Below are 17,252 nucleotides of genomic sequence, written 5' to 3'. Positions count from 1 at the left end.
ACAGTCCTAGGCCAGGTTCAACTTAGCAACCGAGAGCTTCCCTCCTGAAGCAAACATAGAGTGTGGTAGGTAATATTGGTTGTCAAATTGGTAGAAATTAGAATCACCATAGAAACATACCTCTGGGTCACTATAGAAACACATCTCTGGGTTACCATAGAAACACACCTCCAGGTCACCATAGAAACACACCTCTGGGTCACCATAGAAGTACATTTCCACTATAGAAACACACCTCTGGGTCACCATAAAAACACACTTCTGAGTGTGTCTTTAAGGATGTTTCCAGAAAGGTTTAACTGAGTGGCAAAGACTCACCTTGAATGTGAGTGACATCATCCCATGGTCTGGGGTCCCAGACTGAGGGAAAAAGAGATAGCCAGCCGACAGCATGCTTTTCTCTCTCTGCTTCCTGACTGTGAACATACGTGACCAGTGGCTTCATGTTCCTGTCACTGTGACTCCCTCTCATGACGGGCTACGCCTCGAGCTGTGAGCCCAGGCAAGCTCTTTCCTTCAGGCATTTTGTCATAGCAGTGAGCAACAGTTAATACTGAGGGTCTGGAGAGGCAGAGTAAAGGTTCTTGTGATGGGGAAAGAAGTGAGAGAAGGAAGTATAGGCCCAGGAAAGAACAGAAAGAAATTAATATTTGAAGGCATGAGTGAAGCCTTCCACAGAAAACCAAGGTCTCTTTGGGATTGCTTGAGCTTACTGGGGGCAGAGTCTACTCCAGAGACATGGCAGTGGGCAGGACCTGGGAGCTGTACCATCACAGGTTTGCCCTTTCCCAGAAGGCCTGGTTCGGAGGGAACTTGCTCAGGACATTTGCAGCCTGCAGGGCCTGATGGGAGACGGGTGGCTTCACATTGCCACTGCTCAGATAACTAGTTCTAATTTTAGATCCAGATCTAGTTCAGAACTGGTTCATTTAATAACTGGGTGAAACTTGGCTTCTGGAAAGGATTCTAGGCCCAGTCCTCTCACTATTCCCACGGTCCCCTCTTCCACACACCCCCCCCACTCCACTGCTTGCAACCCACAGCCTTAAATGGTAACACAAACACATTTCTGGATTGTTTTCAGGGACATCAGAGGTTAAAAACAAAACAGCACCAAAGAAGGGACATGTCAGAGGTGAGATATCAACTCCAAGCACTTCCTTTTGAGAAGAAACTGTTCCAGGTAAGGTATGCTGGTCAGTTTATGAGTGAGGACAGAGTAGGTCAGTCACCTTCTAGATCAAAAGCTGAGACACTCCATCTAGGGACAACTTGAGAAGGAATGCAGCTTTAAAGCCTAGAGGCATGAAGTGGTTCTTGAAGTCATTCAATAAACAGCAAGGCGAGATGTCAGATACCCAAGACCCACCCTACCTACAGGCACGCACATGCACGCATGCGTGCGCGCACACACAGAGAGACGGATACACACACAGCAAATTTAAGCTAGTGGGGATACAAGCTAGTTACCCTACAATTGTAGGTTACTCCAACTGCAGCCTTTAAAAAACTCGGTAATTCACTTAAGATTTTTCTTATGTTTAGATGATCCACATTGGAGAGATAGGGCTTAGAATTTGGAAATTTTTAACCACAGGGCCTGTATCAGTTATTTTTCTTCCCCTTTCCCAGCATAACGTTAGATTTCCCTCTTTATTTCTCACCTTGTAAAGGTGAGGGACTCTTTTAGATGTTGCTTTATGAAGCTCTAACCGGGAATCATGTCTTCCTCCGGTGCCACGCCCTTACTGCATCGTGTCACTGAGTCCACCATCGTGTAATTGTCTCTAAGGGCTCTTTTCACTCTGCAGTGTGCTGCGTTGTGCCTCGGTGTGCTGCGCTGTGCTCGGTGTGCGATGTGCTGTGCTGTGCTCGGTGTGCTGCGCTGTGCTCGGTGTGCTGCGCTGTACCTCGGTGTGCTGCGCTGTGCTCGGTGTGCTGCGCTGTGCTCGGTGTGCTGCGCTGTGCCTCAATGTGCTGCGCTGTACCTCAGTGTGCTGCGCTGTACCTCAGTGTGCTGTGCTGTACCTCAGTGTGCTGCGCTGTTTCTCGGTGTGCTGTGCTGTACCTCAGTGTGCTGCGCTGTGCCTCGGTGTGCTGTGCTCGGTGTGCTGCGCTGTGCTCGGTGTGCTGTGCTCGGTGTGCTGCGCTGTGCTCGGTGTGCTGTGCTGTGCTCGGTGTGCGATGTGCTGCGCTGTGCTCGGTGTGCTGCGCTGTGCCTTGGTGCGCTGTGCTGTGCTCGGTGTGCTGTGCCTCGGTGTGCTGTGCGCAGCCTGTGCAGGGGCATTCAGCAAATGCTTCATGCACTAAACTGAGTAGATGCAGACTTTCTGTTTTTCATATTATAGATATGAGTTTTAGTCTTAAATTAAAGCCTAGGAAAAAGCTTTCCTATTTTAGGTGTAGTTTGGTTCTTAATTGTTTTCTTCACATTTCATTTCTTAACAATACTTCTTTCATTCCCCCCTCATGCAGAGAGTGATGGTCTGCTACTAATTACCTTGTGTCCTACAGTAAAGTGAACGTGAGCTGGCTGAGTGCTGGGCCTAAATAAAGCTTAAACATCTATTTTGTCTGTAGTCACTCATCATTTTATACTCAGAAAATGCTAGCATTCTTCCAGTTAGCTTAAAGAGAAAAATTTATATCTGCCTTAAAACCAGGCGTTTCCTTAAGAGAAGAAACTAGCTAGAATTCTCCTCTCTCTGAATATAGAAGAGTGGAATTATAGAATTAAAGTACTATTTATTTATTTATGGTTTTTTGTTTGCTTGTTTGTTTGAGACAGGGATTCTCTGTGTAGCCCTGGCTGTCTTGGAACTCACTCTGTAGACTAAGGTGGCCTGGAACTCACAGAGATCCACTCCTGAGTGTTGGGTTTAAAGGCATGTGCTACCACCACCCAACTTGAATTAAAGTATGTTTTATAGACAATGTGGTCCCAATGAACTGCATCTACCAGAAAAGTCTCTTGGCACTCTGCAAGGAAAACCTAACGAGAGTTCTTGAAGAAAATGGTTTCTGCAGTTTATAGCTATAGTTGCATATTTTCTGTTCATTGTTAGTGTGTATGCCATGTGTCCATGTGTGAGAATGGGGTGCATGTGTGGAGGACAGGAGACCGCTTGCTGGAGTTGGTTCTTCCTTTCACTCAGCTGGGGTGTTTGTCTCGTTCAGCTGGACTGAGTATTCCAGGTCCGCTGGCCCACCAGCTTCGTGGTGGTCCTCTTGTCTCTGCCTGTCGGCTTGATGTAGGACTCCTGGGCTACAGGCTCTATGGTATTCTGGAATTACAGATGTGAACCATTCTCCTGTAGCTATAAGCTCTATGGTGTTCCGAAATTACAGATGTGAACCATTCTCCTGCGGCTACAGGCTCTATGGTATTCTGGAATTACAGATGTGAACCATTCTCCTGTAGCTATAAGCTCTATGGTGTTCCGGAATCACAGATGTGAACCATTCTCCTGTAGCTATAAGCTCTATGGTGTTCTGGAATTACAGATGTGAACCATTGCTCCAGACTTCTTTTCACATGGAGTCTGGGGAGGGAACCTGTGCTGTCAGGCGGAGCCCCTTCTTCCTCTTACCGTAGAAGAAACAGAATTGGTTGGGAACAAAGAAGCAGTTAGTTGGGCTGTCCCTCCCTGCCCTTGAGTTTGGAAGGACACAATAATGAATTCCTTTTCCTGAGGCTTTTGCTAAAAAACAAGGAATTAAATATTTACATCGGAAGCTCTGATGCATTTTGTCAACTTTCCTGAACTGAGAGGAACAAGGAGTGTTCATCGTGAAGTGAAATGGCCACCACGCGGTACGTTGGGTCAGCCTTGAGTTCTTTCTTTCACGCTATGCCTTTTGCCTCTGTGGTACATGTGTTACCAGTGGCGCACACAAAGGCACATCTTGGCAGTAAAATTCCATGAAGTCCATTTTGAGGATCAGATTCCTACACCTGTTTTTAGCTATAAACACAGGCCATTTGTTTTGCACTTAAAGCAATAAAGTTATATTGGACACTGGCCGTGTAACCCCGTGAACCCGCTCTATTTGATTTAATCAGGCCAGATTCATGGAACCATCAGCCTAATCCTACTGCTCGTGCAACTTCTGCTGTACTGTTTCGTCTCTCCTGGGTCTGGGACTACCCTCCCCATGTGCTGCTATATTTATCTGCCTTCTTGGCCATAAAAGGCTGGCTGTGGGGCCCTGACATTCTGCTGCCTGACCACATGCATTATTTTTGAACTGGCCCCCTGATCCTGCCTCTAGCCCTGCCTCTTAACTTTCTCTGGGATTCAGCCACCTAGGGTCCTCATTCTCGCCTCCTGCTCCTTGGCCACAGCAGTGGAACATCCCTCGGCCATCTCTGCCCCAGACACTGGTAAGTGTGACTCAGAGGCGACAAATGCACTCTGTAGTTTATGTCTGTCTTTTCAACTCAGCAGGGAAATGCAGCGGAACGCCCCTGGAAGTGGGGAGCAGGGCAGCAGGGTGCCTGCTGGGGCCGGTGTGATCTTGCTATGTCACTATATTCTTTTGAAATGAAACTGCTGTTCCTGAAACTATAAGATCATATTGTTTCAGATTCAACTCCAAGTTAGAGTTCAGCAGTTTGGTTGAAGTCTGGACTGGATGAGGGACAGGGAGTTGTGAAGTGTTTTCCCTCCTCTGCATGCCTACAGATCTATCTCAGTCCCCTCGTGCAAATTAGGCCAGATGGATACAAATTCTCTTCAAAGGCACTAACGCAAGATCTAGTGTGGGTGAACTCTCAAGTGCACTGTGTTATTTCTGACTTGAAAATGGTTGGGTACTAGAGAGGTGGCAGAGCTTGCACTGTGATCCTGAAATTATTTTCATCAGCTTTTGGCCTCTGCTGCCAGCATTAAGAGTACTGCCCCAAGATTACAATTACAGAGTTAGTATTTCTTCCTCAGCTCCCAAATTATTTTTAGGAACAAAATTTAGGTTTCAAAACAAAATTATCTTTCTTTCTAACAAATTCTGGCTGCTGTGTATTGGGCTACACCTGACTCACACAAGAAAAGAAGGTGGTTATACCTTGGTTCCAAAGGTCAGTCAGTCCTGGTGACTTAAAGTCAAGCCCTGTTTACTGGTAATACATGACTCCTATGTACTAAGTAGTAGATATTAATAAAATAAATATACTTGGGGTCAGATAGCAAAGACTGGAAAATAGAATTAGGGTAATACATTTAAATAATCTGTTCTGTGGAAATGATAGCATTTTGAATCATCTGGGTGGTAGTGTTAGTTTATAATGTAATATAATATAATTACATTATAATATAGCGAAAGATCTTTATTATTTGTAAGCCACTCTGATGGCACTGCCGCAGAGACTTCTCTAGCACTTCATGACACTAATGCCATTCTAGATTAATATATCCTAACTTTTTATACTATAAACATTATCTATTCATCAAGTACAATTCTATATATTTAGTAACAGGAAAAGCAATCTATTTAAGTGTTCCTTGCTAGTAGCTATTTTTTCTTCTTCTTAGGAAATGCCATGTAGACTGGTATTTTCCATGGGACCTAAGATGCATATTTCTGAATTTTCTTCTTTAGAGAGTATACTTTGACTTTTTAAGTAGCTTAAATAAATTTAGTTTTGAATTTGACAAAAATTAAAAGAACTCACTTAGGATTTTTAAGCAAAATCAGGTTTGAAAAAAAACTTCACTTGAAAACAATTTTCTTACATATTTTTGAAAATAATATTTCAAAATATTATGCATTAAAACTTAGGGGGAAATGTCTATAAAATTATGACATACCCTGGTTTCCCACATAGCTGGTAGTCTTTCTTTGGTGATACATTATTTATAAGAGCGAATGTGGGGGCTCCGTGGTAAAGGCGCGTCCTGCCAAGCCTGCTGAGTTCCATCCCTGGAACTCACATGATGGGGGGAAAGAGTAGATGCTAACAAGTTGTCCTCTGCCCTCTGTGTACATGCAGTGACACACATGTACCCCACATGAAATTAATTAATTAACAGATGGACAGATGTAACTAGAAAAGTAAGTGTGAAACCTCCCCTCCTGAAGCTAAACGACCAGCCCAAGTTCACACTGCCAGCTGCCACACTGAGGCCTGACTTTCTTTATATAGTAAGAATCGAAATATCCATATTTTTATTTGGAATAAATACTTTTTCTGGTTTGAAAGTTGCCAAGTGTTTACAAGATTTGGGAGAACATATATTCATAAACATTAGCAGACCCCAGCTTAGTTCTGGGGCTTTTCTGTTTCTACTCATATTCATCCTCTTCTCTCACCTCGGAAAGGGTATCACTGTGCAGTCTTAGCTGATCTGAAACTTTCAGAGCCCAGGATGACCTCAACTCACAGAGATCCACCTGTCTCTGCCTCCAGAATGCAGGGATTAAAGGTGTACACCACCACCCAGCAATCTTCTTGGTTTTCAGTTTCACCTACATGCAATTTACTCGAAGATTTAATGTCCATCCTACACTATGACCCTGTACTTCATTTGGCTTCCCACTTAGACCATCAACTATAGGGTGTATCAGGTACCTTAAATGTAGGACGTCTGCAACCATCCTCTGGATTTTTCCATCCCAGATGACACTTTCTTCCCTTCCCCATCTCAGATAATGGTAACTTCACTCTCCTTGTCAGGAGGAAAGTAAAGCCTTGGGAACATTGCTTTTTCCTTCATGTGAATGCCACTGTCTGTCCTTTAAAACCATATGCAGAGTGTGAGCACCTCTTCCCCTTCCGCGGCTGCCTCTGCTATCGTTAGCCTGACTATGAACCGATCATTGTATTTCTCTACTAGACTACGAGAACAGTGTAAAGGACTAGAACAGTTCTGAAGTCTAGAAATCCAAGGTCAAGTGTTCTTAGATTTAATAAGGCTACTCATCTAGAGGATAGAGTACTCATCTAGGTTCAATTCCCAACACCTACATGGCAGCTCACTGCCTTTTGTAACTTCAGTCCCAAAGGATCTGACACCCTCTTCTCTCTACCACGTGTCAGGCACACATATGGTGTACAAACATTGCATATAGGCAAAACATCAAGACACATAAAATGAGAATAAGGGTAAAGCAATGGTAAGGCTTCTGATGGCTTGTAGATGGACCACTTCTGTGCTTTCCTGTGATGGTTGCTATGACTTGTAGATGGACCACTTCTGTGCTTCCATGTGATGGTTGCGATGGCTTGTAGATGGACCACTTCTGTGCTTCCCTGTGATGGTTGCTATGGCTTGTAGATGGACCACTTCTGTGCTTCCCTGTGATGGTTGCTATGGCTTGTAGATGGACTACTTCTGTGCTTCCATATGATGGTTGCTCTGTCATTGTTTAGATATTGCCACCCACATGGTTGGTCACTTTATCATGTGTTCAGACACTGTCCTCCACATGGTGGTCACCCTGTCACGTGTTCAGACACTGTCCTCCACATGGTGGTCACTCTGTCACGTGTTCAGACACTGTCCTCCACATGGTGGTCACCCTGTCACATGTTTAGACACTGTCCCAATTTTCTTTTATTCTGGGGATACCCACCCTGGTGGCTAAGGGCTACCTGATGTGCTCATTTCATTTGGATTTTCCCTTTAAGAACCCTTTAAACGTAGTCTCATTCTGAGGGTCGGAGGCCCTTTAGCACACCAATCAGGAGGAAGGGGTATAATTCAGCCCAGTGTAGCCCTCTAATTGATCTCTTGGCTTTTCTTCAACAATCTGTTCTTCAGACATGAGCAAGAGCTTGCAGGTTCAGAGACTTCCCTTGGCGTCTTAGCTCTCTGAATAAAAGTCACACCCTTCGTTTCTCCTTTAGGAGCCTGTACCATCTGCCCTTCCTCTCTTCCTGCAGCCCCACTGTTAGCTCTTCACAGAGATCGACACATTTGCTCTTTCTTCATGTTTTGGCATGGGTGTTTCATCTGGAGCACATAGTGGTGAAGCTTGGTCTAGCTGAGGGACCCTTGGCAGTAGGACCAGGATCTATCCCTGGTGCATGAGCTAGCTTCTTGGAGTCCATTCCCTATGATAGGATGCCATGTTCAGCCTTAATGCAGGGGGGAGGGGCTTGGCCCTGCCCCAACTTAATGTACCAGACTTTGTTGACTCCCTATAGGAGCCCTTACCCATTGGGAAGAGTGGATAGGGAAAGAAGCTGGGGGAAGGCAAGGGGGTAGTGGTGGGAAGAGGGATGTGGTTGAATGTAAAATGAAATTAAAAAATAGATAAAATAATAAAAAAGAAAATTAGAAATAGGTATTACAGAGTGTTTGAGAGAAAAGCACAGTAGCCAGAGAGGAAACTTGGTTTAACTGTCCTAAGCAAGCAAGAAAAGAATACATAATGGCAGGGAGGGGTTTGTGAGTACCTGGTAAGCTGGACTTACAGTCTTTCCTATTCACTTCTCAGAACCATTGCAATCTGCATTTTTCTACATTGGCTGAGATGAATTGTTCTTGGGGGTTGTTCAATCAAGAACTGTTCTCTTGCAGGTTGCCCCCTCCTCTCAAGGGCACATGATGTCTTTGCCTTTTTATCAGAAGTCCCACCAGCACTATGACCTCAGTTACCGGAACAAGGACCTTCGCACCACCATGAGCCATTACCAGCAGGAGAAGAAGCGCTCTGCCATCTACACCCATGGCTCCACCGCCTACAGCAGCCGTTCTTCCGCAGCACACCGCCAGGAGTCAGAGGCTTTTAGTCAAGTGTCAGCAGTCTCCTCCCAGCAGCAGGCTGCTCAGGCCTACAGTCTTGGAGCATCCCAGTTCTCTCAAGGGACTGACATCAGCCGGAAGACAGCCTCGGCTTATGATTATGGCTATTCCCACGGGTAAGTCAGGAGCAGCCTCCAACCTCGGGCACATGCTCTAAAAAGTCATATTTCCTGTCTTAAATATGATGACCCTGTTATTCCAGGTGTGGAGGGAGACCCAAGCACTGTGTCTTACCTTTCCCCTTTACTGTCTGAAATTCATGGAGTTCTGAGTCTCACTGGAGAGTCTCGCTTGAGTCACCCACTGTCATGGTATTTCTAGAAGCAAGGAAGTTTTGATTACTCTGGCAGCCACAGGACCAGGAAACATTTTGATACTCAGCAGGTCTCTTGGCGCTCACAGTGTTTTGGCTTAGACAAATATATTCAGTACAGAATATAAAATTCACAGATGCCAGGGAACTAATCTACAGCAGAGATGCATTGGAATTTTTCAAAATCGGAAAACCAGTGCTCCAAGTCCTGAGTTATAATTCAAGCAACAAGTATTTTCTCGATCTGGAATATTCTATGCAGAAGCACGGCCTTCTCTGGGTGAGCCTGAGAACGATAGGAACAAGCATGTGTTAGGTCAAATTAGATCACTGACCACACAGCGAGGAGACTCTATCCCAAACAGAAGGTCACATGGGATGCTAGGAAGAGTAAATCGCAGGTGAAGGTCTGCTCTGTGATGCAAACCCCGACTCTTGCTTCCTTGGAAACAGTAAAGTTAGCATAAATATGAACTGTTATATTAGAAAGTTCCCAGTTGGATCTCTTCGCCTGGGGTGGGAGTTAAGGCTGCTTTCCTGACTGAGGTCTTCCAGGTGAGAGCGGGAGGTTTCCTTCTTTTAAGAGATATTAATTTATTTCAGAGTATGTGTGTGTGACAGCATGAGTTTATGTGTACTGCTTGCATGCAGGTGCCCACAGAGACCAGAAGAGGGTGCCAGAGCCCCTGGAACTGGAGTTTTATGTGGTGGTGTGAGATACACAATGTGAGAGTTGGGAACCCAACCTGAATCTTCTGAAGAGGAGTAGTGCTCTTGACGGTTAATCTAACTCTCCAGCCCCAGATAGTCCATTCTCATCAGTACCAGAATTAATATTAGTCTAATTAGCCCCTAGAAGAGCAGAACTGATTGAATGAAGATATATAATACATAGTCATTTATTTTGTATATATAATATATATTATATTATATATATGTGTAATATATAAATATATATTACACACAGAGACACATACATATGGGATTTATTAGAATGGCTTACAGGCTGTGGTCCAGCTAGTCCAACAATGGCTGTCTACCAATGGAAGGTCCAAGAATCCAGTAGTTGTTCAGTTCACAAGGCTGGATGTCTCATCTGGTCTTCAGAATATGCCCAAATCCTGAAGAATGCAAGCATAGACTTGCCAGTGGGAGTGAGCGCAGGGGGAGGGGAGGGAGTGGGAACAGGGATAACTATGTAAAATGAAAAAATATGGTATTAAAAATTCTTAATTAAAAAATAGCAAAAATAAAAAAAGAAATTGAGGAAAGAAACACAAATATATGTACAAACACTTTCTTATCAAAACATGACAGAAACACTCCTGTCAGTTTTAATCTTTGGTTCTGCAGCTTGTCACGTGGTCTTAGCTGGTGTTTGTAACTCCCTTCCTCTACTACTCATTCTGCATTTCCTCCACCCTCTGCAAAACCTTCAGCAGATCTCAGTGTTCCAGACTGCAAACTCAGTGATCACTTTGGGTGTCGAAGCAGAAGTGTTACAGTGAGTCTGCAGTCCCTTAGAGGAGGGGGTTGCTGTGACGTTGTATCATGGAAGCGTCTCTGGGGCAAATCCCTTATTTCTGCAGTTGACTTAGTTGCTCATCTAGCTCACTGTGTTGGGTAGATGTTTGTTTCCTCAGTCTGAGACAATTTTAATTTTACTATTCTTTTTGGTTTTGCTTGTTTTGTTTGAGACAGGGTTTCTCTGTGTAACAGCCCTGGCAGTTCTGGAACTTGCTTTGTAAACCAGGTTGGCCTTGAACTCACAGAGATCCACCTGCCTCTGTCTCCCAAATGCTATGATTAAAGGCATGCACCACCACTAACTGGCTTTTTAAAAATTCTCTCTCTCTCTCTCTCTCTCTCTCTTTCTCTTTCGTTTTTCGAGACAGGGTTTCTCTGTAGCTTTGGAGCCTGTCCTGGAACTCTATCTGTAGACCAGGCTGTATTTTACTACTCTTAATAAAAAATTTTATGGGAACTAAAAAAAAAACATGCAAGATGTACAGAATTTTTAAGTAAGTCTATTTATAGTCTATAGAGAACATTACTAATTTCTAAAATGTAGACATTTCTGGACTGTGTGGTTCTAACCACCTGCTGCCTCTAATGCGCTTCTCCAAGGCATAAGGCTTAGGTGGCATTTTTTATAATAAATGGAATATATTAAGGCTTCCAAAATTTAAATATTATATATATATATATATATATATATATATATATCAAGGCAAATGGAAAAAGCATCTCTGTCAGGGCATACAAAAGGTTACTGGGGAAATAACACACTGTGAGTCGATGTGGAGAAGGCAGAAGCTCCCTGTTCTACAGCTTCATGTTGTCAGTGACAGTGACCTCGAGGGAGCATCCGACAGGTTCAGTAACAGAGCAGAGTCTGCCAGGGTTTACCTGGAATGCACGATGGCAGCACTCTGCAATTCCACGTGGAATGGAACACGATCACTTTGCCTTCTCACTTTCATAGGTCATACTCTGCCTTGGGATACTCAGAAGGAGCTCCTGTTGGCTGCAAAAATGGAAATATTGTCACTGAGGAGAATCTATTTCTTGTAGCACTTATTTCAAATGAATCACCTTCCAAAGGAAAGTTGGGAGGAATTAACACCACATGTGTGTGTGACAGCATCAGCTTGTTCTCTGGGAGAATGTTCCACAGCTATGCTCAACGACCACATTTAGGAAAGCAGCTGTCTTGCAATGAAAGGATTGGATGTTAAATATCCGTCTTCCTGGATTGTCTGCTCCGTGTCTGCAGAGGATGGTGTTTTTATGATCAGGAAGTTATGAGCTATATTCTTATGTATTTATTTCATTTTCCCAACCTGAAGAATTGATAGAATGTTTTACATTTATATTTTCAAATGATTTTATTTCTTTAGCTCCACTGTAAACTCTTATGCTCATATCACTTTAATTACCTGGTTTATTTAGATGTTATGCAGTATCCTTATTTATTTTAATTTGATATATCATCTCAAACATTAGTAATTGAATTGGATTTTTGGAGAGCGTGAGGGAACCTTGCTATGGAGCCTTAGACAAACTTTACACAGGAACCAAACTATGTAATCATGTGTCACACCACACCTGTTCCTTCTGTGTGTGTAGGTTAGTGTTTATTAATGGCTTGCTATGTTCAAAGAAGATAGAGTTCAAGATTCTTGGTGGGAACAAGATGCGCCGGAAATAGTGCATTTGGGAAGAGAAAATGCCGGTGCCATCTTTCCCCCTTCATATCCTGAATGTAAAAGAGAAAGAAGCCTAACATAACCTTGGAGGCATTTCACCCTTTCATTTTTAGAACTAGGAGTAACAGATGCAGGCTCAGAATCTTTACAGTTTCTTCAGGTTGTTTTTAAGTTTATTCAAAAGGAAAGGATTTTTTCTGCTAAATGAGCTATGTCTTCCGATTGTGAACAGTGTCATTGATAAGGGCCCCTGCATTGGAATTGGGTTCCTCTGCAGTGTATGTAAACACGAGGCTGGGTCTATTTTTACCCTCTACTTTGTTGTTAGATGTCCAGTGTTAAAGTGGAAAGTACGGAGATTTAAATGTGCTCAAGACTTGGCTGACCTCAGTGAGTCTTTCTTGGAGTCAAGGTGGTTTGCTTGGAGTCAGTGAGTCTTGCTTGGAGTCAGTGTGGCTGTGGTACAGATTGGTTACTGACTATGTTACAAAACATGGTTACATTGAGAATAAAAGACCTTAAAAACAGTACCAACCCTGTCAGAATGGCAAAATTGATGTTTTGTGTGACAGCGGTATCAACAATAGTTATCAAAGGGGAGTACAAGGGCTCTGTGTGTGCGTTTTCATGCATTGTGTGTGCATGCACACATGGAGGCCAGAGACAAGCACTCTCACTGACCCAGGATCTTGAGAAGTCAGCTGGATTAACTAACACCCCATGCTTTCATGGCACACGCTTCACAGCCTGAGTCACATCTCAGACCCAGGTTCTGTAACTCGGACTTTTCTGCTCTTCCACTTCCCTTTGATCCCCAACTAAGCAGGAAATAATAGGACATCTTTGTTTTGGTACCAGAAGATGGCTGACAGTATGGCTCAGTGGGTAAAGGTTCTTTCATCAAACCTGCTGACCTGAGTTCAATCCCCACGTCTGGGGTGAAATGTTAAGTCTGTCAGCACCTTCCTGCTGATCAGGCAGTGGGGAAGCCTATGGGAACTGTTTCAACAGGTTTGACCTTTTCCCAGCACTCTCTGGGGATGAGGAAGTGATGCCCTCCCTAGTCGACTACAGGACCATCTACATTGTGAGTTAGTGTGTGTCAATGTGACTTGTACAAGGACAGGAAAATTCGGCTCAAGGCATCTCTTGATTCTATTGTTGTCTGCCTAGAATATAAGGAGCAAACTCTCCCATTCTTGCTTTAAAATGGACCAGTCTGAGTGTAGTGGCATGTACCTTTAGTCCCAACACTTGGGAGGCAGAGGCAGGTGGATCTCTCAGAGTTCCAGAACAACCAGGCCTACAGAGTGAATTTCAGGACAGCCGGGGCTACACAGAGACGCACTATCTAGAAAAAAAAAAAAAAAACCAAAACCAACCAAACAACAACACCCTTCCCACATGCACAAAACCCAACTACAGCAAAAGAGCTGTGTAGGTGGAGGTTTCTGTCCTTGCTGGTCCCACAACCATTCTTTTCTTGGTGCAGCATTCTCTTCTTGCTTCCTCTGTGTCTGGGTGCTGACTGCAAACAGAGCATCTCCTCTTCCCAGAATTCTCCTAGTGTGGTTGCCCCGCCTGTACTTCCTGCCTCTACTGGCCAATCAGCATATTATTAAAGCAATACAAGTGACAAATCTTTAACAGGGTCCAAGAGCATTATCCCACAGCAGAACTGTTAGAAAACCAGTTAGATGTTCAGAGGTTAAGGCTGTTTACTGTTGCAAAGTCAGCCCGCGAACCTTAGCTTATTCCTTGGAACCCAAGATAAAGGACAAGGAAAGAAGCATTAAGTATATTAGCTATAGAGTTTTCATATAGATAGAACCAAACATTTTCATTAGGGTGAGGAAGTTCCTTTCTTGTTCCATTTTGTTGAGAGATTTTAAAAAACATTTACTTATTTTGTTATATGTTTATGCTTAAGTATATGTAAGTGTACCTCATGCATGTAGGAACCCATGGAGGACAAATCACCCCCTGAAAATGGAATTAAAAGACAGTTGTTAGCTGCCACGTGTTTTCTGGGACCTGATTCTTGGTCCTCTGCAGGGACAAATGTTAACTACTGAACCATATCTCCAGCTCCTGTTGAGAGATTCTTTTTTAACATGCATGAACACTAAATTTTGTCCAATCTTTTTTCTTTTTACACCTATATTAGATGACAATGTGAGTTTTGTTTTTATTCTGTTGAAGTAAATAAACCTTGAATGACAGGGTTCACTTCACTTCACTTGGTTTTATATCCTATTATACTCAGATTTTAAGGGAGGTTAAAACAAACATCCCTTTGGTTTGTTTGTTTTTAACACATGGGATCACTATGTAACCTTGGCTGACCTGGAGCTTACTAGACCAAACTTTGAAGTCATAGAGATTCTCCTACCTCTGCCTCTTGGGATCTGGGATTGCAGGCATGTGATACCATGTCTGGTACTTACTAGCTTAGTTTTTAAAAATTGTTATTTATTTTTTTGTGTGTATGTGTGTGTGTGTGTGACTGCTTCTCTGTATGTCTACCAAGTGCATGCCTGGTACCCAAGGAAACAAGAAGAGTGTGCTGGATCCCCTGGAACTGGAATTACAGATGGTCATGAACCACCATGTTGGGGTACCCAGGACCTAGTACCCTTAACCATTGCACTGTCTCTCCAGTCCCAAATGCAGTTTTTTATGCTTTGTGAACTTGTTTGTACATCTGTGTTCATAAAAAAGTACTGGGTCATAGCCATATCTTGATGCATTCTTCAAATTGTTTTGACTGAGCTATACATTTTTCTCTGTGCCCCTCCATTCCTCTCCCCTCATTTTCTACCCTCTCCTATGGTCCCCATGCTCCCAATTTACTCAGGAGATCTTGTCTTTTTCTACTTCCATGTAGATTAGATCCATGTATGCCTCTCTTAAGCTCCTCTTTGTTGTCTAGGTTTTCTTGGATTGTGAATTGTAGGCTGGTTTCTCTTTGATTTATGTCTGAAAGCCACTTAATGAGTGAGTACATATGATATTTGTCTTTCTGGGTCTGGGTTACCTTACTCAATATGTTTTTTTTCTAGATCTATCCATTTGTCTACAAACTTCAAGATATCATTATTTTTTTCTGCTGTGTAGTACTCCATTATGTAAATGTATCACATTTTCCTTATCCATTCTTTGGTAGAGGGACATTTAGGTTGTTTCTGGGATTTGGCTATGACAAATGATGCTACTATGCACATGTCCTTGTGGCACGATTAAGCATCCTTTGGGTATATACCCAACAGTGGCATTGCTGGGTCTTAAGGTAAATTGTTTCCTAATTTTCTGAAAAATCACCTTACTGATTCCCAAAGCAGCTGTACCAGTTTGCACTCCCACCAGCAATGGAGGAGTGTTCCCTTTACCCCACATGCTTTCTATTATAAGTTGTCATCAGTATTTTTGATCTTGGTCATTGTTACAGGTGTAAGATGGAATCTCAGAGTTGTTTTGATTTGCATTTCTCTGATGGCTAAGGATGTTGAACATTTCCTTAAGTGTCTTTCAGTCATTTTAGATTCATCTGTTGAGAGTTCTCTGTTTAGGTCTGTACCCTATTTTTTTAAATTGGATTATTTGTTCTTTTGCTGACCAACTAATTACTTGAGTTCTTTGTATATTTTGAAGATCAGTCCTCTGTCCAATGTGAGGTTGGTGAAGATCTTTTTCCATTCTGTAGGCTGCCGTTTTGTCTTGTTGTCTGTGTCCTTTGCTTTACAGAAGCTTCTTAGTTTCAGGAGGTCTCATTTATTAATTGTTGCTCTCAGTGTCTGTGCTACTGAGGATATATTTAAGAAGTGGTCTCCTGTGTCAATGTGTTCAAGTGTACTTCTCACTTTTTCTTCTGTGATGTTCAGTGTGGATGGTTTTATGTTTATGGATGGTTTCAGTGTGTGGACTGATATCTGGGTCTTTAATTCGGTTCCATTTGTTCTCCTGTCTGTTTTTAAGGCAATACCAGGCTGTTTTAAGTACTGTAGCTCTGTAGTAGAGTTTGAAGTCAGGGATTGTGATGCCTCCAGAAGTTCTTGTACAGGATTGTTTTGGTTATCCTGGGTTTTTTGCCTTTTCACATGAAGTTGAGTATCATTCTTTTGAGGTCTGTGAAGATTTTGATGGGATTTTGATGGGCATTGCATTGAATCTGTAGATTGCTTTTGGTAAGAGTGCCATTTTTACTATGTTGATTTATCTTGATGTCTTGATCAGAAAATACTGATCTTACAGGATGAATTAGACAGTGCTATTTTAACATATTTTTAAAAATATAAATATGAAAGTAATCATTACCATTTCTTCTTTAAATATTGGATAGGATCTATAAATATAAACTACCTAGGTGTCTGCTTTTCCTTGTGAGAATATTTTAGATTATTAGTTTAATTACTTGACTTTGGTCATTTACGTTTTACGTTTCTTCTTGAGATAGTTTTGATCATTTTGGTCTTCACAGGAATGATTTCATTATATCTTAGTAGTCTGGTGAGTTAACATGGAGGCGTCTACACTACTTTTCTCGGAGTCTCTTAGTTTTGTAGGCCTGGCTATAATGTTTCCACTTTCATTCTTGGTTTTAATAACTTTTTTTTTCTTTTCATGATTAAGTTACTAACATTTTTTTTTCAGAGTTTTCTTTGGGGCATCTTCACTGACATTGACATTGTCTGTTTCTGTTCTGTTTCCTGTTTCATTGTTTCTTCTTGAATTTTTATTATGTCACCCTTTCTCTTGTGCTTATTTTAATCTACTTATGATTATATATATATATATATATATATATATATTTAGATACTACAGTATTTAAAGTTTCATTTCATTCTAGGCAAAGCTTCTATCTCCACGGTATATCCTCTAGCCTTCTTTTATTTTGAGACGGGGTCACTAAGTTACGCAGGCAGGCCTTAAACCCATGATCCTCCTGTTTCAATCTTCCTGCAGTGGGCCTGAACTTCCATATAA

The 17,252-nt window shown here is 42.5% G+C and overlaps 1 protein-coding gene across 2 annotated transcripts in view; it reads left to right on the top strand.

Annotated features, from left to right (window-relative positions):
- Window positions 1-4,208: 4,208 nt before the first annotated feature.
- Window positions 4,209-17,252, top strand: part of Myom1 (myomesin 1) — a 120,239-nt gene continuing 107,195 nt past the window's right edge. Inside the window, exons 1-2 of one of the 2 annotated variants that reach the window (XM_048435904.3) lie at window positions 4,209-4,384; window positions 8,523-8,863. In XM_048435904.3, coding sequence (XP_048291861.2) covers window positions 8,547-8,863 — 317 coding nt within the window. In that variant the 5' untranslated portion in view covers window positions 4,209-4,384; window positions 8,523-8,546. The remainder of the gene's footprint in view (window positions 4,385-8,522; window positions 8,864-17,252) is intronic. The other variant, XM_048435911.3, reaches the window with a different exon arrangement.

This window comes from Myodes glareolus, chromosome 27, assembly GCF_982192425.1.
Source record: "Myodes glareolus chromosome 27, mMyoGla1.1, whole genome shotgun sequence".
NCBI classification, from domain to species: domain Eukaryota; kingdom Metazoa; phylum Chordata; class Mammalia; order Rodentia; family Cricetidae; genus Myodes; species Myodes glareolus.
Note: the sequence above shows the minus strand (reverse complement) of the source record. Positions and strands in the feature narration are given on the sequence as shown.